The 15,892-nt window shown below is 37.1% G+C and overlaps 4 protein-coding genes across 4 annotated transcripts in view; 1 reads left to right on the forward strand and 3 right to left on the reverse strand.

The window, feature by feature from the left end:
* Window positions 1–7,257, reverse strand: part of Cbr-eat-3 — a gene marked incomplete at both ends in the record, with an annotated part of 16,403 nt that extends 9,146 nt beyond the window's left edge. Inside the window, 4 exons of the mRNA XM_045241728.1 lie at window positions 383–624; window positions 1,654–1,900; window positions 2,840–2,981; window positions 7,094–7,257. Coding sequence (XP_045096985.1) covers window positions 383–624; window positions 1,654–1,900; window positions 2,840–2,981; window positions 7,094–7,257 — 795 coding nt within the window. The remainder of the gene's footprint in view (window positions 1–382; window positions 625–1,653; window positions 1,901–2,839; window positions 2,982–7,093) is intronic.
* A 916-nt stretch (window positions 7,258–8,173) lies between these two features.
* Cbr-tag-175 lies at window positions 8,174–10,404 on the reverse strand (the record flags this gene model as incomplete). Its single annotated transcript, XM_002629802.2, has 2 exons — window positions 8,174–8,530; window positions 9,934–10,404. The coding sequence occupies 2 exons, from the start codon at window positions 10,402–10,404 to the stop codon at window positions 8,174–8,176; spliced, it is 828 nt and encodes a 275-aa protein (XP_002629848.2).
* A 1,099-nt stretch (window positions 10,405–11,503) lies between these two features.
* Cbr-rab-39 lies at window positions 11,504–13,662 on the forward strand (the record flags this gene model as incomplete). Its single annotated transcript, XM_045241729.1, has 4 exons — window positions 11,504–11,745; window positions 11,920–12,109; window positions 13,189–13,302; window positions 13,609–13,662. 4 exons carry the CDS (start codon window positions 11,504–11,506, stop codon window positions 13,660–13,662), a joined length of 600 nt encoding a protein of 199 aa, XP_045096986.1.
* Window positions 13,663–15,589: 1,927 nt separating this feature from the next.
* The window catches only part of Cbr-wdfy-2, a gene marked incomplete at both ends in the record, with an annotated part of 7,156 nt that continues 6,853 nt past the window's right edge, over window positions 15,590–15,892 (reverse strand). Inside the window, one exon of the mRNA XM_002629804.2 lies at window positions 15,590–15,752. Within this exon, the coding sequence (XP_002629850.2) occupies window positions 15,590–15,752 (163 nt within the window). The remainder of the gene's footprint in view (window positions 15,753–15,892) is intronic.

Genomic DNA, 15,892 nt, shown 5'->3' on the forward strand with positions numbered 1-15,892 from the left:
TCTAGGCCACCACGCTAAAAATGGCCTAGAAAACAAATTAGGTGATTTTTAAACCATTTCTAGGTCTTTTTAGCATGGTGGCCTAACTTTTACAAGATGATTTTTCTAGGCCACCATCCTAATTTGGCCTAGAAATGGGCTAACATGCCCCTGGTGTGATTTCTAGGTCATTTTGAAGTGGTGGCCTAGAAAAATCCGATTTGCAAAAGTTCGGCCACCACGCTAAAATACTTAAATTGGTTTCTAGCCCGTTTTAGCATGGTGGCCTAGAAAACTCAACTATCAAAAGTTATGCCATGACCCATTTTTCGGGTTTTAAGAGTCATTTTTGGGTTATTTTCAGCCATTTTTCAGCCTATTGCCAGCCTTTTTCAAGCGTCACCTTGAGTCTTTTCAACCTGGTCGCCGCCTTATCATCTGATAACAGTAATCTCTGCTTCAACACTTTATTCTCCTTTTCCAGCCGTTCCAGCTCTCGTTGATATTGAGATTGTGTCTTTAACATCTCCTCTTGGAGCTTCTGAATTCGTTCCTCAGCTGATTTCGCGTCTTTTTTATCTTTTTCATCGTTTTCGTCTTTTTTGGAGCCGAACGCCGACATTAGGGAGGCAACGAGCAGCGGTTCTGGAATATTCGAGTTGTGGGTAGTTCTAGGCACATTTTAGGCCCTTCCAGACCAATTTTAGGCCCTTTTAGGTCAATTTTAGGCAGTTTTAGGCAAATTTTAGGCGTTTTTAGGCTATTCTAGACCATTTTAAAGCTATTCTAGGTCAATTTTAGGCAGTTTTAGGCCATTTTCGGAAGTTTTAGGCAAATTTTAGGCCCTTCTAGACCAATTTTAGACCCTTCCAGGTCAATTTTAGGCCCTGCTAGGTCAATTTTAAACGTTTTAGGCTATTCTAGACCATTTTACAGCTATTCTAGGTCAATTTTAGGCAAAATACAGGCAGTTTTGGGCCATTTTAGGCAGTTTTAGGCAAATGTTAGGCCATTTTAGGCTATTCTAGACCATTTTAAAGCTATTCTAGGTCAATTTTAGGCAGTTTTAGGAAAAATTCCAGGCAGTTTTAGGCAAATTTTTAGCCAGTTTTAGGCAAGTTTAAGGAAATTTTTAGGCAGTTTTAGGCAAATTTCAGGCAGTTTTAGGAAGTTCTAGGCAAATTCTAGGCAAATTTTAGGCGTTTTTAGGCACATTTTAGGTCGTTTTCAAGCAATGAATGTTGTTTGATGGGTTGCTGTGGCCTAGCTTTCGCAAAATGAAATTTCTAGGCCACCAATGTTTTTGGCCTAGAAATGGTCCAACATTCATCTGGTGTGTTCTTAAAGCCATTTTAACATGGTGGCCTAACTTTTTTAAAATGAAATTTCTAGGCCACCAATGTTTTTGGCCTAGAAATGATATTTCAGACTAGTTTCAGACTTTGTAGGTAGTTCAAAGTCTGAACAATGGTCAAAAATCGAGCAAAAACGACTAAAATCGCAAAAAAAATTTTTGATGGCCTAGAAATCCGGAAAACTCGGCCACCATCAAATGTCGCCAATTAGGGCCTGTTTAGAGCTTTCTAGGCTGGTTTTCGACTGTTTTTTGGGGTTTTTGGACCATTTTCAGCCTATTTAGACTCATTTTTCATGTTTTCAGGGCCGAATTCCCACCTTTTCCAGGCGTTTCTCCTCCTCCTTCTCCTCCTCCATTCTCTCCATTCTCCTCATTTTTCTGCCGTTTAAACTGCTCAAACTTGGCCATCCACTCGGCCGCCCATTGTCCATTTCCGTCTAGTCCTCCTCCGAATCCCTCCTTGATGCCCTTGATTCGTGTCGAGAACTCGTTCCACGTCCCGTTGGCGTCGAACCATGCGGGAAGTGTCAGGTCCGGTAGATTCGATTTCCATTCTTCGTACCACTGGAAACAAAATTCGGGGGTTTAGGGGGCCGAAAATGAAGGGTTTCAGGTTGCAAATCATGAAAAATTGACCTAGAAATCGTTTTGGTGGCCTAGAAAACTCACGAATTCGAGATTCTAGGCCATTCTGACTTGGTGGCCTAGGATCCCAAATTATAATATTTCTAGGCCACCGCTTTTAAAAAACGTTTTCAGGACGTTTTCGAGCAATTTTAGGCCCTTTTTAAAGACTTTTGGGAAAAAAAAACTTGGTGGCCTAGAAATCTCAAAATTTGGGTTTCTAGGCCACCACTCCTAAAACACGATTTTAGATGACTTTTGATAAGAAAATCAAGGATTTCAGGTTGCAAATCATGAAAAATTGACCTAGAAATCGTTTTGGTGGCCTAGAAAACTCACGAATTCGAGTTTCTAGGCCATTCTGACTTGATGGCCTAGGATCCCAAATTATGATATTTCTAGGCCACCAAGTCCTAAAAGCGATTTTAAAACGTTTTTGAGCAATATTAGGTCATTTTTGAAGCATTTCTGGCTCAAATATTTGGTGGCCTAGAAAATTCAAAATTCGGGTTTCTAGGCCATCGCTCCTAAAAAGCGGTTTTAGGTGATTTCGAGCCGAAAATGAAGGAATCTGGGGTTAAAATAGCGAAAAATTGACCCAAAACCGCTCAAATCCTCGAATTTAGGAGGAATTCCCCTTGGTGGCCTAGGAATTCACAAAACTCGGCCACCAGTCTAAAAACATGCCTTTTGGCGGTTACGACACTTGGAAAAGCGTTTTTCCAGCTTTAAATTGACCCAAAACCACTGATAACAGCTCAAAAACCACCAGAAAACGTTGAAATTCATGATTTGAGTCCGGTGGCCTAGAAATCCCGAAAACTCGGCCACCAGTCATTTTTTCGTGATGTTTAGGTCATTTTTCATCATTTTTCTTACTGTTCTCGCCGCCACACTGCCTCCAATCACTCCGGTCGCCACGAAATACCGTAACTTCAACAAATGCTTCGCCGCACTGGCTGCGATTCCGATGAACGCCCGTTCGGCACGCAAATTGACTACTGTAGGCCGTTTTTGGAGTCTGGAAAATGAGAAAATTGAGAATAATGAGTTAAAATAGAGAAAAAACGACTAAAATCACAAAAAATTTTGATGGCCTAGAAATCCCCAAAAACTCGGCCACGGGTCTCAAAATGGGGTTTTTGGGGTTAGGACACCTAGAAAAGCGTTTTTTAAAGCATTAAATTGACTAAAAACCACTTAAAATAGCTCAAAATGCACCAAAAAGCGTTAAATCTATTATTGGAGTTCCGTGGCCTAGAAATCCCCCAAAAAAAAACTCGACCATCAAAATCAAAAACAGATTCTAGAAAGAAATTGGGTCCATATTCGTGATTTTCCATAAAAATAATGGAAAAATCCCATTCAAAATGCTCTATTCTGAGCGGTTTTTGATTGGTGGCCTAGAAATCCCAAAAACTCGGCCACCAGGGTCAAAATGGGGTTTTAGGGGTTAGAACACCTGGAAAAGCGTTTTTTTAGCATCAAATTGACTAAAAATCACTTAAAATAGCTCAGAAGCCATCTAAAACCTTCGAGTTCATGATTTTCACTTGGTGTCCTAGAAATTACCCAAAAAAACTCGGCCATCAAAACCAAATTTCGACTCTAGGGTGAAAATCGGTCCTAAATCCTGATTTTCGATCAAAAAATTGCAAAAATTCCGTTCAAAATGCTCTATTCAGAGCGGTTTTCACTTGGTGGCCTAGAAATCCCAAAAACTCGGCCACTGGTCTCAAAATGGGGTTTTAGGGGTAAAGGACCACTGGGAAACCGTTTTTCAGCCTAAAAATGTCATAAAATCACTTATAACAGCTCTAAGTGCACCAAAAAGCGTTAAATCTATGATTGGATAACCGTGGCCTAGAAATCCCCCCAAAAAAACTCGGCCATCAAAATCAAAAATAGATTCTAGAGTGAAAATGAGTCCTAATTCGTGATTTTTGATCGAAAAATTGTAAAAATCAGCTCAAAATACCCTATTCAGTGCATTTTTCGTTTGGTGGCCTAGAAATTCCAAAAACTCGGCCACCATCAAAAATTGGCCTGGAACGTGCAAAAAAGTTCCAATTTTTTGCAGAAAAGAGCATAAAAAGGGGGAGAAGAGGGTCGGGGGGAAGACATCAAAGATTAGACGGCAGGAGGGGGGAAATTTTATTATTTTCTAGTGTTCGATGAGCAATCGGAGGGCACGGGGAGGACGAAACAAAAAACCATGGCATCATCACTGATAAGGATTTTGATGATTGAAAAAATTTAAAAAAAATGTGGCCAAGAAAATGCGAAAAAACTAGGCCTTCCGAGCCCATCCTAAATTCGTGGCCTAGAAATCCAAAAAACTAGGCCACGGGTGACAAAAACCATGTTTTCTGGGTGTTTTTCCGCCTAGATTCCTGATTTCTGGTGTCCAGGAACCCTATTTTTCGCCAAAAATGATCAGAAAACGGTCAAAAATCGCAGAATAAATAAATAATTATAGGGGTCCAACATTTCCCGATTTTCGAGCTCCAAACATATTTCTATTTGTAGTTTGGTGGCCTAGAAACCCAAATCGAGTCCTAATTCGTGATTTTCCATGAAAATAATGGAAAAATGCCGTTTGAAATACCTTATTTCGAGCGTTTTTGGCTTGATGGCCTAGAAATCCCAAAAACTCGGCCACCAGTTTCAAAACCCGTATTATGGGGTCAGGGACCCTGGAAAAGCGTTTTTGTCAGTATGAAATATTAAGCTAAAAACTATTAGCTAAAAACCCACTTTTAACACCTCAAAAGCCATCCAAACCCCTAAATTCATGATTTGAGTTTGGTGGCCTAGAAATCCCCAGGAAAAACTCGGCCACCAAAATCAAAAATAGATTCCAGAGTGAAATTGAGTCCTAATTCGTGATTTTCGATCAAAAAATAGCAAAAATCAGTACAAAATACCCTATTTAAAGCGTTTTTTTGCTTGGTGGCCTAGAAATCCCAAAAACTCGGCCACCAACAAATTTCGGCTTAGAACAAATTTCGGCTGCCTAGAAACCTTCTTTAAATCCTTAAAAAAACTAGGCCAGATCCTCCTCAGAGGAGGATCTGGCCGAGTTCCAGGTGTCCTAGAAATCCCAAAAACCTAGCCCACAGCCTGCAGGACACAGTTCTAGAATAGCCTAAAAACGCCAACTAACCTAGAACTAGGTCACCAAACCTTGTAGGTCTCAAATGGCCTAGAAACCTCCCGGCTGCAAAAACTCGGCCATGTGCCTTGCAAGTCAAAAAATGACCGATTTCTCGCTATCTATGACGCCCCATGACATGCCCCTATCTCATGGAAAAAACTGATGATGCACTATACATCATTGTTCCCCCCCCCCCTGATGGCCTAACACACCAAAGTTCGGCCCCCATCAAAACAACCGGGCCCAAAAAAGTCTATTTTCAGGGCTTTTTTAGGCCAAATAGGCCCATTTTTCGGCCCGAAAATGCATAAAATATGATAAAAAAACCCATAGAAAACGTCAATGACCAAACAAAAAGAGAGCGAGAGAGTATTACAAAATTTTCTGTTTGGTTTTTGGTGTCCTATGCCCCCCTCTCTACTCATCAAAGAGCGTTCAGAGATTAGGAGAGACGCAGACAGTCAGAGAGAGAGAGAGAGACAGCAAGCGAGAGAGAGGGAGAGACGCAGAGAGAGGGGCAGAGTTGTTTTCTTGTTGTTGCTGGAAATGGAAGCAAATAGGAGGCCGGAATGGGGGGAGATGGACAACATTCTAGATGGCCTAGGAATCCAAAACTAGGCCATATGGACCTGCAGAATAGTTCTGGATGGCCTAGAAACCCAAAAATCCTGGTAAGCTAGGCCATGCAGCATTCGGAGAGTTCTACATGGCCTAGAAAAGTTCCAGGTGGCCTAGGAACTCCAAAGATTTGGGAAGCTAGGCCATGTGACTTTGCAGAAGCATTGGTTCCGTTGAGACAGTTCCAGATGGTCTTGAACCCCCCAAAACGTTAAAAACTAGGCCGTGCGGCACTCGGAGACATCCTTTAAAGAGTAAAAATTAAAAAAAAAAAAAAGTTGCCACCGGTGGGAGTCGAACCCGCGACCTGTAGATTCAAATTTCAATCTTTTCATACCCAAAAAACTTTGAAAAACAAAAAACAAACAAAGTTGCCATCGGTGGGAATCGAACCTGAGACATCAAGATTCAAATTCGCTCATCGAAAATCCCACTAGGCCATAAGAGCAATTTTTGGAAAAAGTCGATTTTTGGGGTCTTTTCATGATTTCTGGCTCATTTTTCGCGGATTTTCAATTATTTTTATGATTTTCGAACCTCCTGGGTCCTTTAAAGACTAAAAAATTCCAAAAAAAAATTCCAAAAAATTAAGCCACCCATGGGAGTCGAACCCGCGACCTCTAGATCCAAATTCTAAACTTTTTTAACTCAAAAAATGTTGCCAGATGGCCTAGAAACCCGAAATTCTTGAAAAACTAGGCCGTGCAACACTCGGAGAGTTCTAGATGGCCTGAGATGTGCGTGTCTTCCAAAATGGCCTAGAAATCCAAAACTAGGCCACGAGAGACTCTGAAGAAGCCTATAGATGACCTAGAAACCCCAAAAACCGGGGTAAGCCTAGGCCATGTGACTAGATGGCCTAGAAATCCGAAAATCTTGGTTACCTAGGCCATATAAACCTCGGGAGCGTCTGGCCGAGTTCTAGATGGCCTAGAAACCCTCCAAGTGCTCATTGATTCTTAAAGGTTCACATTGTGTGTGTGTGTGTGTGTGTGTGTGTGTGTTATCACTACTTATCAGTACAAAATTCTCTCTTATCAAGTTGATCTATACAGTTTGACCAGCGCGAATTCTAGGTCAATTTTAGGCATTTTAAGACCTTTCCTGAGGCCTGTTTTAGGCTTTTTAATGCAGTTTTCAGGCCCATTTCAGGCTTATTTAGGGCTTTCTGGGGACCATTTCAAGCCTATTTTAAGTTATTTTCAGTGATAGAACCGGGGCAATCTTAGGCCTTTTTTAGGCATTTTAAAGCCTATTTCAGGCTTATTAGGCCCTTCTAGACAAATTTTTAGGCAGTTTTCGGCCAGTTTACGCCTATTTTCAGCCATTTTCAGCGTTGAAAACACTTGAAAACTCACAATCCGGCTCTTCTATTGCTCAGTGTACTCAAATGCTGACGATTATCATACTGTAGCTGTCCGCGGACTACTGTAGTACTTGAAATTCTAGCCAACGATGACGTGGCGATTGGATTCAGAAGAAGACGTCGTCGAGGATGGCTCACCACTCCTCGCATCATCATTTTTGGCACATTTGACTATTTTTTGTTGATTTTTCTGAAAAAATCGGAATCGGTTGCAATTGCGCTCCACGGATAATTTTCGATTTTTTTTAATTAAAAAATACTAAAAGAAGTGAAAAAAGCGAAAAAAATTGGGTGAAAAATGAACAAAAATGAAATTCTTAGAACAAAAAAAATCGGGAAAAAGTTGCAATTGCGCTCTATTGATAATTCAAAAAAAAATTTTTTTTTCAAAAAACCGGAAAAAAAATGAAATGATGAAAAAGACGATAATTCGGGGAAACGATGCAATTGCGCTCCGTGGCTAAAATCTGAAAAAATGCAATTTTTTCACCTAAAAATTCAAAATTTCTCGTTTTTTCAGGTATCCAATAGAGTGCACTTGCAACTCTTTGAAATTCAAAAAATTCCAAAAAAAGAGGGGAAAAAAGATCAATTTTTGTATTAAAAAAGGCAAAAAAATCGCAAATCGAGGGGAAAAATGGAAGAAAAAGTGAAAAAAAACCGGTAAAAAATCGGAAAAAATCGTCTTAAAACTATATTTTCGTGTCTAAAAACCAGTAAAATCGTTAAAATTTGTGGGAAAAGTGTCGAAAATCGAATAAAATTAGGTAAAATTAAAGGAAAAGAGGGAAAAATAAGAAAAATCGCCTTATTTTGTGCAAAAATCACGTAGATTCACATAAAAAATGACCCAAAAATCATGAAAAATGACTCAGAAATCATGAAAAATGAGCTGAAAATCATGAAAAATGAGCTGAAAATCATGAAAATTGACTCAAAAATCATGAAAAATGACTCTAAAATCATGAAAAATGAAATTTTTACATGATTTTCAGCACAAAATAAAGCAATTTTTCAGTTTTTCCCTTCAAAAAATGTCAAAAAATCCATAAAAAGGCTATAAAAGACAAAATTATTCAATTTTCAGAGCTCTTCCTCCTCCCCTCCACTTCTTCCACAAAATCGGCGCCAACGACGCGCCAGCAGCTACAGTAAGCAGTCCGACCGAGCTCCAACTCCACGCGACACTAGTGTGTGTCAGTTGCTCCAGAGTGCTTCCAGCTTGAATGTATAGAAAACTGGGCGGGGCCACGCCGAGGAACGTTCCCCAGAAGAATGGGGACAGGGGAACGTCGAGGACGGGACTGACAATGTTGATGAACCAATTGGGAAGGATCGGAGTCACTCGGAGGAAGATCATGTAGTGGAGGAAGTTGTCACGATGCTTGGACAGCTCTTCTTGCCATGTCGACACTCGCTCCGGGATTAACTGTAAGGGATTTTTTAATTTTTTAGTTTTTAGAATTTTGGAATTTTAGAATTTATTGAAATTTCGAAAAATTGATCTCAAATGGACCTAAGTACAGTAATCCAGAAATAATTAGCTGAAAAGAGCGCTTCAAAACGATCAAAAAATGAGCAAAATCGGCCGATTTTGAGTTGAGATACAGGCACTTGAAGTTTCAGAAGGCTAGAGACGCCAGACGACGAGACACACTTTTTTCTTTTTTTTTTTGCATTTCTGCATACTTGTGAAGGCCTGGCCCGGAGGCCCGGTCGGCCCGGAAGTTTACCGCGAACTTCAAAATCTTGAGCGAAAAGTTGAATCATTGTTTCGAAAAAAGGTATTCAATGTTTTTTTTCTTCGAGTTATTTTTCAATACATTCTAAAAATCAATAAATTCATTTTCAAAAACAAAAATTCATTTTTCAAAAATTTTGTTTTTTTTTCTGCCGGGCCGCCGGGCCGGGCCGGGCCCTGAAAATTTTCTCTCGGCCCGGGCCGCCGGGCCGAACCGGGCCGGGCCGAAATTTCACAAGTATGCATTTCTGGATTTCTGAGCTTTCGAAAAATTGTTCTACAATTAACCTGACTGATGTAGTCCAAAAATTAGCTTAAAATAGCTGAAAAATGGTTCAAAGCGGTCAAAAAACGAGCGAATTAGGACGATTTTGAGCTGAGATACAACTCTTTGAAGTTCTGGAGGCTAGAGAAGCAGCGTTTCTCGTTGTCTGGTGTCTCTAGCCTTTGGAATTGCAGATTTTCTATTTATGGTCATAGGATAGACACAATTTCCTTCAATTCTGTCCAAAAAACCAACTCTCTAGCTTATCTAGAACTCGAGATATATCCATTTGAAGTGACAGGAGGCTAGAGACGGCAGACGGCGAGACACACTGCGTCTCTAGCCTCTAAAATTTCAAATAACCGTATCTCGGCTCATAGATGAGCTAGAAAGTTGAAAACTGGACAGAAATGTGTGAAATATCAAGAAGAATATTTGGGAACTGACGAATTTCGAAAAATGAATTTTAATTTCGAAAAAATGTATATTCTGAGATTTTTTGAATTCTAAAAAAGTCAGTCAAACTGAAACGTTTTAGTACCTAAATATTCTCCTCGAAATGGTACACATTTCTGTTCAAAAACCACATATCTAGCGCTTCTAGCAGCCGAGATACGGTAATTTGAAGTTTCGGGAGGCTAGAGACGCCAGACGACGAGACACTCTGCGTCTCTAGCCTTCTCCCTCGCTGTATCTCAGCTCAAAATGGACCGATTTTGCTCGTTTTTTTTATTGTTTTGAAGCTCTTTTCAGCTATTTCTAGCCAAATTTTTTTGACTACCGTAGTCAGATTGCCCGGGTTTTCATGTCAAAAAAAAAGGCTCACCCTAAGAATCAACGCCTTGCCCAGCAGATTGGAAATTTGAAAGCACACAGCTGCTCCAAGTGCCGAGCACGAGCAAACCAGAAGCAGTGCCACGTGGAATGGGAACAAATATCCGGATAGAATCGTGAGGAATATGGATCCAGGAATGGCGAAAGACTGCAAGAAGCAGTAGATGACACAGATGGCACCCAGCACGACGTCATAGTTGTTCTCCTTGTACTTCGACAGTACCCTTCCCAGATTTTTGGCATCTTCTAGATTCCGGGGATACTTTAAAAATGGTCGCTCGTCTTCGGCAACTTGTGGGAAGTTACTGTAGACTGTGTAGATGGTGACTGCGAACGAGATGAAGATGAGCAATACTAGCCACGGGTGGGAGGTGGCCTGTTTTGGAGGTTTTGGGACTTCTGGAGGCGGAGATTCGGGTTTCTGACGTCTTCTAGAGGTGGATTCTGGAGCTTCTGATGACATTTTTGGGCCTGAATTAGTGGAAAAATGTGAAAAAATTCAGAAAAATCGAAATTTCAAAAAGAAGCAATTTTTTAAAAAATTGGAAAAAATTCTAAAAATTTTGGGAATTTCTGAAAATTCCAAAAAATCGTTTTTCATGATTTTTGGGTCATTTTTCATGATTTTTGAGTCATTTTTCATGATTTTTGGGTCATTTTTCATGGATTTTGGGCCTTTTATTATTATTTTTGGACCATTTTTCATGATTTTTGGGTCATTTTTCATGATTTTTGAATTTTTTTTTCAAAATTTCCAATTTTTCGCTATTTTCAGATCTTTGAAAATAGAATCTAGCTATTATCAATTTTTTTATTCCCTAAAATCCATAAAATCTTCAAAAATCCCCTGAAAAAAATGTGGAAAAATAACAAGAAAAATCGGCTTATGACGCCGGAAAAGTTGGCGAAAATCCGGATTTTTTGGCTTTGAAAATCTGGAAAATTTTGGGGATTTTGACAAGCAAAAAAAAATTTTTCGAGAATTTTTTTTAAAGTAAAATTTCATAATTTCAAAAAATTGAAATCTGATGCAATTTTCATGGAAATTTCGAAATGTTTTTCGGTTTTTAATAGTTTCAGAGCGTTTTTCAGCTAGTTTTAGTCGCAGAATTGATATTTTTGAAAAAATTAAAAAAATCGAAATTTGAAAATTGCAAAAATCAAGGAATTCCAGCACAAGAAATGCATAATTTTTTAGAATTTTCAATTTAAATTAAAAATTCTTTCAAAAAATCCAAAAAAATCCCGAAAAAGCGAGCTAAAAATAAACAAAATCGGATAAACATATAATCGTTGATGCTCTCAAGCCTCCCCGTAAATCCACACGGAAACGGCTCTTCGCGGCGAGACGCCGCAAACAATTAAATTGCGTGCGCCTTGAAAAAGTCAGCCGTTTTCGAGTTTTGATCAGCTGATTTCAGCTGATTACAGCCAAAAATCAACGGATTTTTCTGGAAAAAATCGAAAAGAACAACGAAAATTGGATTTTTAATCAATTTTTATTAGATTCATTGAAAAAGTCCACAAAAAAAATGCAAAAAAAAACGTTATAGACAAGAAAAATGGAGTCAAACTTCATCGGCGACGACTACGGACCACTCTTCCACTATCAGTATCGATTGATAGTCATCGGCGATTCTACAGTAGGCAAATCCAGCCTTTTGCGCTATTTTACCGAGGGAAAAATGGCCGAAATCAGTGATCCCACTGTTGGCGTCGATTTTTATGCCAGAATGATCGAGTTGAGGCCTGGATATCGTGTGAAATTACAGTTATGGGATACTGCCGGGCAGGAAAAATTTCGGTGGGTTTTTGAAAATTTTTTGAAAAAAAAATTCAAAAAAAAAAATTTTTTTTCGAAAAAAATTGGATTTTTATTGATTTTTAGCTTTGAAAATCACTAATATTCAGCCTTTCTTCCGAAAAAATTCAAAAATGCGAAAAAATTTTTTTTTCAAATTTTCAAAAAAAATTCCAGCTCCATCACCAAATCCTACTACCGTAACTCTGTCGGAGTCCTGGCAATCTACGACATAACAAATCGAAAATCCTTTGAACACGTCGAGAATTGGGTCAAGGAGGCGGCGCAGAACCTGGGCGGTCCGTCGCCCGGAAAATGCGTTTTTCAGTTGGTTGGCACAAAGTGCGATATGGAAGCGCAGAGACAGGTAGGGAAATCATGAAAAAATACCCAAAAATCATGAAAAATACCCAAAAATCATGAAAAAATACCCAAAAATCATGAAAAATGACCCAAAAATCATGAAAAAATACCCAAAAATCATGAAAAAATACCCAAAAATCATGAAAAATGGTCCAAAAATTATGAAAAATGACCCAAAAATCATGAAAAATGACTCAAAAATTATGAAAAATGACCCAAAAATCATGAAAAATGACCCAAAAATCATGAGAAATGACTTTTCCAAATTTTAAATGATTTTTGAGTAAAAAATGATGATTTTTAAGCTTAAAAGTCCCAAAAAAACACATAAAAAATCAGGATTTTCGACCTAAAAATTCTCGGAAAATTCGATTTTTTAAATGTTTTTTTTGGTCAAAAATACCCGATTTTTAATCCGAAAAATGCCCAAAAATTGGTTTCAAATTGATTTTTTAAATCCAAAAACCACATTTTTATGACTATTAGACCGATTTTCATGATTTTTGACTCATTTTTCATGACTTTTGACTCATTTTTCATGATTTTTGGGCCAAAATTTCCCAAAAAATGTCTAAAAATCAGTTTGATTTTCGGTAGTTTTTCGAGTAACAAATATCGATTTTATGCTTTAAAATTTGCAGAAATGCGGCTCAAAAATCAGCCCAAAAATCGATTTTTACTTGAAAATCAAATTTTTAAAATTGAAAAAAATGAGAATTAAAAAGTAAAATTAAATTAAAAAAAAGATCCAAAAAATATTTTTTCAAAAAGCGAAAATATATGATTTTTGGGTCAAAAACACAAATTTTCTGCTTCGAAATTCCCCAAACATTATTAAAAATGGTCCAAAAATCATGAAAAATAGCTCTGAAATCGAGGAAAATGACTGAAAAATCATGAAAAATGACCCAAAAATTTTTGTGGTTTTTGGATAAATTTTGTTCGATTTTGGACCATTTTTTTCATGATTTTAGGACTTTTTTTCTTGATTTTAGAATCATTTTTCATGATTTTTGAAAATTTCCAATTTTTCCAAAATTTCCAATTTTTGAACCCAGAAATCCCAAAAAATGTCCATTTCAGGTCAACTACGAGGAAGGCGAATATTTTGCGAAATATCACAAAATGAAGTTCATCGAGACGTCGTCGCGAAGCGGCGACAATGTCAATGAGGCGTTTCATATGATTGCTCAGGAGGTATAGAAAAATTGGCTGAAAAATGGCTGAAAATCTCAATTTTTTAGCCAAAACGAGTCTTAAAAAGTAAAAAAAACTGCAATTTTCGACCGAAAATGAGCTAAAAAACACATTTTTTTGGCAATTTTTCTTACTCAAAATTTCAAATTTTTGCAATTTTCCCGCCAAAAAAAAAAGAAATATCACAAAAAATTCAAATTTCTCGGCAGATCCAAAATCGCGTCGATTCTGGCGAACTGCGGCCTGTGGACGGTTGGGAAGGCCTCAAAACGGGAATCATGCGTTCGCAATCCGTGTGCTTATCAGAACGAAGCTTCCCGACTGGAGACAATCAAGGAGCGTGTGGATGTTGATAATTGATTTTTATTGATTAATCGATTTTTTTTTGAATTTGAAAAATCCGAAAAATTTGAATTTTCTAGGTGAAAAATGAGCGAAGAAAAATTTCATTGAAATTTTTTTTATTTCGTCTGAATGACTCAAAATTCGTCTGAATGACTCAAAAGAGTCTGAATGACTCAAAATTTTCGAAAAAAAAACCTTTTTTCAGCTAATTTTTCACCTAAAAATTCAAATTTCCCGCTCATTTTTCAAAAATTTCCACAAAAAAATTTTTGCATTTTTTTGCATTTTTCTCCCCTTCATTAATCAATTGTAGTCATAATTTCGCCTAGCGTTTTCTTTTTTTCCGATTTTTCCGATTTTTTTCGCCTTCTCCCGATGTGTGTGTGTGTGTTTTTTTTGTCCCATTTTACACCCAAAAATTGGCTGAAAGTGCGCTCTATTGAGAATTACGCACTAAAAAAAATTCAAATTTAGGTATTTTTTGGCTTAAAAATCGTGAAAAAAATCGATTTTTGAAGACTTTTTTAGGCTTAAAAGACAAATTTCAAAGCTAAAAAAGTGTAAAAATTGATTCAAAAATCATGAAAAATGATTTATTTTCATGATTATTTCGGCGATTTTTCATCATTTTTGAACGATTTTTCGTTATTTTCAGGTCATTTTTCATGATTTTTGAGCCAAAATTTCCGATTTTCAAGCCTAAAAATTCCCCAAAAATCATGAAAAATGACTTTTCCAAATTTTAAATGATTTTTGAGTAAAAAATGATGATTTTCAATATTAAAAATCCCAAAAAAACACATAAAAAATTAGAATTTTCGACCTAAAAATTCTCGGAAAATTCGATTTTTAAAACGTTTTTTTTTGGTCAAAAATACCCGATTTTTAATCCGAAAAATGCCCAAAAATTGGTTTAAAATTGTTTTTAAAAATCCAAAAACCACATTTTTATGACTATTAGACCGATTTTCATGATTTTTTAGTCTTTTTTTTTTTGAATTTCGGCCCATTTTCCTGTTTTTTGAACGATGTTTCGTTATTTTCAGGTCATTTTTCATGATTTTTGAGCCAAAATTTCCGATTTTCAAGCCTAAAAATCCCCCAAAAATCATGCAAAAATGACCATATTGACGAAAAAAACTATCAATAGAGCGCATTTTCTTCCCGTTCTCGATATCTTAATTTTTTTTCTCCTAATCATCCCGGCGCATGCTTTTTGATTTCTAGTCACTAACATTTTTTTAGAACTTTTTTTTTCATATACCTAAAAATGAAAAAAATCAAAAAATTCAAGAAAAACGTTGGTTTTGGGGGAATAAAATTCTCTAAAAATTTTACAAAAAAATTCTTGAAAAAATCGCAAAAAATGAATTTTTTAAAATCTAGAGAATCGAAAACAAAACGATGCGAAATTTACATTTATTCAATTGTTTTTTTGGTCAAAATTAGTAGAAAAAATTGAAAAAAATCGGGGGTAAAAAATCACAATATGGGGTGGGTTTTAGGAGAATTTGGTTGTGGGATGAAAATGAAAAACCGTGGAAAAAATAAAAACGGGGAATTTTTACAAAAAAAAAATAGGGAAGTTTTGGGGAAAAAATGGGGGGAGAAAAAGTAATAAATTATGAATTTTTCGGGATTTTTGAAAAATGAAAATCGAACATTTTTAGAGAAAAAAGACTGAAATTTTCAGATTTTTCGAAATTTTAAAAAATTAACTTTGATCTGAAATTTTCAAATTTTTGGGCAAAAAATCCACATTTTTAGCTTAAAAATCTGAAATTTTCAGCCGAAAAATTAGTTTTTTTTTCTTCAAAAAATCGATTTTTCATAAAATTTTTAGCTAAAAAATTTGAAAATTCCGAATTTTCATTTTCAACAAAAATTCCTTATATTTTTTTACAAATAAAATTTTCAGCAAAAATAATGTTCAACAAAAAAATTAGTGTCCCCCGGATCCCGAGGGGGCGGAGCAAACGCTTCGAACATCCCAAATCATGACGACACGATTCTGTCCAGACGTCACCAGAAGACCCAACGTCTCCTGAAGATGCATCGCAGTGATGCCCGTGCGAATCTCGTGTGGGATAGCCAGTGGGGTCAGGCTGAAAATAGGATTTTCAGCATTTTTGAAGTGGTGGCCTAACTTTTGCAAGATGGGGTTTTCTAGGCCAGCACTTCGAAATGGCCTAAAAATGCTCTCACATGACCCTGTTTTGCTTTCAAGGTCATTTTAGCATGATGA

This window comes from Caenorhabditis briggsae, assembly GCF_000004555.2.
Source record: "Caenorhabditis briggsae complete genome, chrII, whole genome shotgun sequence".
NCBI classification, from domain to species: Eukaryota; Metazoa; Nematoda; class Chromadorea; order Rhabditida; family Rhabditidae; genus Caenorhabditis; species Caenorhabditis briggsae.